The sequence below is a fragment of the Triticum aestivum genome, chromosome 5A (genome assembly GCF_018294505.1).
Source record: "Triticum aestivum cultivar Chinese Spring chromosome 5A, IWGSC CS RefSeq v2.1, whole genome shotgun sequence".
NCBI lineage: Eukaryota > Viridiplantae > Streptophyta > Magnoliopsida > Poales > Poaceae > Triticum > Triticum aestivum.
The window spans coordinates 659,612,052-659,619,354 of NC_057806.1; the positions used below are offsets into that span (position 1 = coordinate 659,612,052).

General features: G+C 49.8%; 1 protein-coding gene across 1 annotated transcript; it reads right to left on the minus strand.

The window, feature by feature from the left end:
- Positions 1-3,260: 3,260 nt before the first annotated feature.
- Positions 3,261-4,565, minus strand: LOC123108261 (phosphatidylglycerophosphate phosphatase PTPMT2). Its single transcript, XM_044530085.1, has one exon. It carries the CDS (start codon positions 4,456-4,458, stop codon positions 3,607-3,609), a length of 852 nt encoding a protein of 283 aa, XP_044386020.1. The 5' UTR covers positions 4,459-4,565; the 3' UTR covers positions 3,261-3,606.
- Between the last annotated feature and the right edge of the window lie 2,738 nt (positions 4,566-7,303).

Consider the following 7,303-nt stretch of genomic DNA (forward strand, 5'->3'; position numbering starts at 1 on the left):
AATTTTGGACGCCGATAAGTGCCACATGTGTGGGCGTTAGAAAGTCCGCCCACACATTTTGTGTGGTGTATAAGAGGAACAACCCACACACCTACGTGTGGGCAAAACAATTAGCGTCCAGACGCCTCTTTTTTCCCTCCCGATCCCTCTCACACGCGTGCGTGTGGGCGAAGTTGATAACGCCCATACGCCCGTATGTCAGGCCTCGTACCTCCTGGTCCCGCACGCCACGCGTGACGGTCACTGCGCGCCCGTAGTTGCCATGGTCCAGACCCTCGTCCATGTTCGTTTAATTGCAGTTGCCATGTCGCTGAACTACGGTTGCCATGTCGGACAACTGCAGTTGCCATGGTTGCTCAACTGCAGTTGTCATGTATGGTCTGATCTAATGTAGTTGCCATGATTTCATAAGGAGTTGTCACATACTAACACTAGGCAGTTGAGAGAGTTGCCATGTGCTCACAAGCATGCTAGAGCAGTTGCCATGTAAAAAGGAAGAGTTGCCATCTGCTTACGTGCACGTTAGGGCAGTTGCCATGTACATGCATGTTAGGGCAGTTGCCATGTACCATGCAAAAACATATGGCAACTCGGTAAAAGAGAGTTACCATCTGCTTACGTGCACACTAGGCAGTTGCCGTGTACCCTGCAAAACACATGGCAAACTCGGGTAAAAAGGGATAGTTGCCACCTGCTTATAAAAGCACACTAGGGGCAGTTGCCATGTGCAGTGCAAAAACACATGGCAACTAGCAGCTTGGGTGTGGGAGAAGAGAAGAGCGTGTGGGCAAGATGTCAAATGCCCACAAACTAGCCCTTGTGTGTGCGTGCAAAATGGCGTGTGGGCGAACTGCTGAACGCCCACACACCAGCCCCTCCTGTGTGGTGAAACGGCCGTGTGGGCGACCGGCTGAACGCCCACACACCAGGCCAATCCTACGTGGCACTAGAAATATGCTAAGATTCATGCGCTCATGAACAGAGCGGATCCACGCGTGTGGGCAAGATGCAAACGCCCACACGTGTGGGCGTTAACATTTCCGTAAATTTTACATGGCTACTTGCTTTGTTGGTTCATAAATATGGCCATATATATTTGCCCCCTCTCAAAAATAATTCTGGGTCCACCCCTGCACAGCGCATGTCTTCCCTGCAACGCCGGTAATCGCTGCATCCCACCACCGGTTGAGCCGACGAGTGTTGCAACGCAGCGCGGCGACAACAGCCATCTTTGCTTCACTCACGGCCATGGCTTTGCAAAACATTGAACTGAGAGTACGGACTTGGGGGCTACAACTTGAGAGCATATCCATGGCGGAGAGGAGCAAATAGAGAAGAAGGTGATAGAGACGAAGGGGATCGCGTACAGGGAAAGAGGAAAAAGAATGGGTGGCTTGTGTGCCTCTCGGCAGAAGATAAGGAAGCGGTAGGCGGTGGGTGGGCCTGCACGGGACACGTGGTGCACGCAGGAGGCGGTTTGCGCGAGACGAAATCATCCAGCTTAAAAATAACGTTTTCCATTCTGTAATTATCCTTCCAATGAGTGAAGAACGGAGCAGCGAAGGCACGTTAGTCTATAGTTTATTTTATACCAAATTTTATCTAAAAGCGTGTTTGATTAAACAATGAAAAAGTAAAGAATTTTTTGCAAGATGTTTGAGTGGACTTTTTTCCTAAATGTAGTGCAATGAATATCTCAGGGAAAATTCTTGGTAGGATTAATCAATCTTACAAATCAAACAATCAACATAGGAAAATTTCAATGGATTATTAGATCCTGCAAAATACGCATGAAAATTCAAACTGGCTGCGTACACTTGCCAAAAAATTAGAGTAGTTATATGGCGAACGATGGGCGCTGGCGGACCGGCCAAAATTTCGGCCGGTCACCGCGCGTCCGTTGAATTCGTCCAATAATACCCATCAGATCTCTACCCCCACATCATCTTCTATGAAAAAAAACGATTCGTCGTCCTCACGCCTCCTTCCACACCTCACATCCCCGTTGACCAGTAGCTCGTGGCCATGGCCGAGCTGCGCTCGCCGTGGCCACGCTTGCCGGCCATCGGTGATGCCAGCGCTTGCCTCCCACGGCCGCCCCCACGCTCTCCAGCCTCTCGCGCTCGTCCAAAAAGAGGGCAGCCATCACCAGCCCTGCATGCTGTGTTCTATGTAGCACAGACCATCGAGCCATCGCTGTCCCCAGCATTGTGTGGCCGTCGTAGCGTCCCTGGGCATGGGGCCATGGACATGGCAATCTCGGTCCAAAACTCATGCTTGTTCCAGCAAGAACATATGTCCGTGGTAGCAAAATTTATTATGGATGCAACCCCGCCTCGCCCTTGTTGCCGACGCTTGACTGTTTCAGCAAAAAGACATGCCGATGGTAGCAATTTTTATTATGGATACAGCTCCGCCTCGCTGTCGTCACCGACGCTCGACTGATTTCAGCAAAAAGACATGCCGGTCGTAGCAATTTTTGTTTGTGGATGCAGCTCCGTCTCGCCGTCGTCGCCGATGCTCGATTGGTTCCAGCAAAAAGATATGCCGGACGTAGCATTTTTGTACGCCGATTGTAACATTTTTTGCTGTGGTTTGCAGCTCCGTCGCGTCGACTCTCGCAGCCGACGCTGAGCTGGTTCCAGCAAAAAGATACGCCAGACGAAGCATTTTGGCGCGCCGGTCGTAGCATCTTTGCCCCGTGGATGCAGCTTTGCTGTGTGCTGCCGCTGGTTGTAGCAGACTTCCCCGTGGTAGCAAAAATCCTCTTGGATGCATTCAGCCAGCCGCCCCATGGTTGTAGCTTCGTGTGCGAGCTCACACCATGGCCGGCCTCATCACAGCCAGGGGCGGAGCCAGGGGGGACGAGCAAGGGCCTGGCCCCCCCAATGATCGACAATTTTAGTAGGACCCACGAGTAATTACCAATGAGATTAGATCAATATACGTACTCGGCCCCCCTATACTCGAATCCTGCCTCTGCCACTGATCACAGCTTTGCGGTACTTGCAGTCCTAGCAAGTGCAGGAGCCGCACGCAGCACATGATGGCCGCCCCATCGCAAAGACGATAACAGCCGAGCGCATGAGGGTATGGTCGCGCTGGGCACCAACAGCTGCGCGCGACGACGTATGTGTGGAGGCGCTCTAGCGGGGACGAACGAATGGTCGAGAACGTTTGGGGAAGAGGAGGGGATAAGGGGAAAAGGAAAGAGGGCGGTGCGTGGGATCAATAGGACGTGTGGACAGGACGCGACCGGCGCAGTTTCGGCCGGTCGACCAGATACAAACATTACCTTAGTTTTATATACTCTCTCCATTCATAAATATTTGTCTTTTTAGAGATTCAAATAAACTACCATATATGGATGTATATAGACATATTTTAGAGTGTAGATTCACTTATTTTGCTCTATATGTAGTCACTTGTTGAAATCTCTAGAAAGACAAATATTTAAAAACAGAGGGAGTACTTATTAGAATTAACGGAACAGTGTTCGAACATTGATACTCACGTACGTCCAGTACCCGGCTACAAAGCTATATATATACACAAAACCTAGCGTCGCGCTCGGATGATCCATCCGCAGAGTTGGAGCGGTTGGCTTCACTCCGAGCCACCGGCCGGCCGCCGGTAGAAGTCCTCGAAGTCCTGGACCGCCTGCCACTGCGCCGGAGCCAGCGACACCCTGGGCCGGCACCACCGCACGTGATCGTACGCCTCCTTCGCCGTCATCCCCTTGTACCGCACCAGGTAGCACATAACCACCGTGGCGCTGCGCGCGCGCCCGGCCTTGCAGTGCACGTACGTCTTTCTCCCTCGCTCCCCGCTGCTGTGGATGAACGCCGCGGCACGGCAGAGGTCGTCCTTGGACGGCGCGTAGAGGTAGTCAGTGGTTGGCAGCACCAGGTTCTCCATCTTGTGTTTAATGTACAGCGACTTGGGCACCAGCCGCTCGTAGGGCTCGGTGAGGGTCACCACGTCGCGGACGCCCAGGTCGTGCAGGCGCGGCACGTCGCTCGGGAACGGGACGGCGCCGAGGTAGATGTGGGTGCCTTCGATGAGGTTCCACCAGTGGAATTCGGATGAGAGGCGGTACCGGGCCAGGCTGTAGGCGAGCGTCGGGTAGAAGAGCGCCCGCGCGCCCATGCCCACCGCCGCGTGCTTCGCCGCGTCTAGAGTCGTCGCCGACGATGACGACGGCTCCTCCGAGGCTTTACCCCGAGCAGGCCGGCCGGCCACCAGCTTGTAGGCCATCTTCGGGTAGAAGAGCACCCGCGCGCCCACTCCCACCGCCGCCCGCTTCGCCGCGTCCAGAGCCGTCGCCGATGATGACTCTGCCGAGGCTTCCTCGTCCGCGAACATGGTGCTGCCGTCCTCGTCCTCGTCGACGTCGTGCCCGTGAAAGAACTGCAGCTCCACGCCGTCGGTGCCGAACGTGTGCTCGTCGGAGCGCATCTCTGGTCGCGAGGAAGTGTGTTCGTCGAAGTCGATGTCTCGATGCAATCCGCTGCGGTCGATCGGAACCCTCGGAAAATCTGCTCGACGGGATCTAATTGTTAGACAATATAAGGCAAGCACTAGCTTGTATCCCGTTTAATCTCCGAGACCTGCTCCTGTACTTCATCTCCTCTGTCGTATCCGTAATGGACTTGTATCAAGAGATCTGTCCCAACGTGTAAACCATGGCAAGTTTCTTTTTTTGATACAGTTCGCCACACACATACACTCATCCATACGACACACACGCACATCCTATCTCTATGAACATCTTCAAAAAATTGAGCTGTCACAATATTTTAACATTGACAAAGTCACCACATGTCCTTCACAGGGGATGGAATTTTCCATAAACTTAACCTGGATCAGCGTGATCCGGTTTACAAAGCTTTACAACCCAATCTGGCCAGAACTCAACAAGACTGTAGTCTTAACATAACGTGGCCAATCCTAACTAGTTCGTGACTAACACAATTTTTCGTACGCCTGATCGCATTCACTACCTACGTCCACTCCCCCCAAACCAGGGCCTTGATCTCATGCACAAGGCTAGCATCACGGGATCTATTTGTGTTTCTTGATTAATCAATATCACAACCTTCAAACAGTTTCATTTTTATGATGAACGGTAATAAGCTTTATTCCAACTCGTCCACAAGAAAAGCTCTCTTCTCCTTCCGTCGACGCCGTTGCCGATCCGTCCCATCTCCGATGGCCTCTAGGCCATGGAGGTGCGGAGGATCTCGGCCCCCGCCCGTGGGAGGGACCTCGTTCTCGTTCTTGTTAGAGTCAGCGTTTTGATTGAGGCCGTGTGACGGCGACAATGTCCCTTAATAGGAATAATGTCTCACACATTCCATCGCCGTCCTGATGGTGTGTCTAGCATCATCGGAGGACGTGTGTAGGTTTGTCTTCATCGGATCTTGCGGGATTTGGTCGATGCTAGTCTTCGGTGGATCTATTTGGATCTGATCTTTGTTCGTCTTTGTTTAGGTGTTTACATGTTTGATCCTTTTGATCTACGACTTTCTTCACCGACGATGGTTGCTAGTCTGGTGCGCTGGTCCTATGGGACTTTAGTATGACGGCTTCCCGACTGTCTACTACAACAATGTTTGTCCGGCTCCGGTAAGGGAGGAGCGATGACGGCGGCACGCCTTCGGCTCGCTCCAGTGTTTGTAGTCGTCGCTAGGTGGTCCTCAACATGGTTGTAGTTTTTATTATCTCTGTTGTTCTTTATACTGCATGATTGAAGATAAATAGATTGGAAGTTTCTCGAAAAAAGCTCTATTCCAGAAATCTGCATGCTTCCGTGGGCGTGTGATCTCGTTGTGTATGTATTGGGATCGCCATAGCATCATCGACACCACCATACGACATGTCTGACAAACGGATGTAGGATGACAATTAGCCACTCCGGCCCAGTGCAATAGATTGGATCGATGTATGGAATCGGCCAGTCCTTTGCCATAGCCCGCTAGAGGTCCACAACTCTTGGGCACCTAAACATTGCATCGAAAGCTGGAAGCCATCCTTGCGTTTCATACCACATAGAGGGCACATGTTGCAAGTTTCGAGAAAATTTGTTCGTCCACTTAGCCAAGAAAATGTCCTATTCTCAATGTTTTTTCGAGACCATGTTTACATTTATTGATATCTCAATATCCGGGAAACATGATCACAAACAACACTTGAGCTAGTCTTAGAGGCGAGACTGGAATCTAATTTTACCGTTTATCATTTCACACGTGCATATGAGTTTTCCACTGAATCGCATATTCCAGGATCATAGCAGTTATAACATATAATAATAACTCTTAATTATAAATGTGGAAATATTACAATACAATATTATTGCCTCTAGAGCATATTTTCAACACTAGTCATGTTCTCCGAAGATATTGTTCTTGCATACGAGTGTCTGTGTATAGAACTTTTGAACCCGTAACCTGGTGCTGGTGGGGGTGCTTATATAGAGTTCGCTACCCTTTGGCATGCATCTATGTTACAAGTTATAATGAAAGATGGGGATATTACACGCCCACTACTGGTGGTAACATGCTATCAGAAACGCTAAGCTTTAAGAATAGAAAGGTCTCCATTAATGCTTCTAGCCGTCGGGGTGCTTCATCCAACTGTATGACCGGGTGAGGATATGTCCTTCTCGATTCGAGTCGTGCGGTGGAAATATCTGAAGGAAATATGCCCTAGAGGCAATAATAAAATTGTTATTATATTTTCTTATATCATGATAAATGTTTATTATTCATGCTAGAATTGTATTAATCGGAAACTTAGTACTTGTGTGAATACATAGACAAACAAATTGTCCCTAGTATGCCTCTACTTGAATAGCTCGTTAATCAAAGATGGTTAAGTTTCCAAACCATAGACATGTATTGTCATTTGATGAACGTGATCACATTATTACAGAATGATGTGATGGACAAGACCCATCTGTTAGCTTAGCATAATGATCGTTTAGTTTTATTGCTATTGCTTTCTTCATGACTTATACATATTCCTCTGACTATGAGATTATGCAACTCCCGAATACCGGAGGAACACTTTGTGTGCTATCAAACTTCACAACGTAACTGGGTGATTATAAAGATGCTCTACAGGTGTCTCCGATGGTGTTTGTTGAGTTGGCATAGATCGAGATTAGGGTTTGTCACTCCGAGTATCGGAGAGGTATCTCTGGGCCCTCTCGGTAATGCACATCACTATAAGCTTTGCAAGCAAGGATGACGCATTACGGAACGAGTAAAGAGACTTGCCGGTAATGAGATTGAACTAAGTA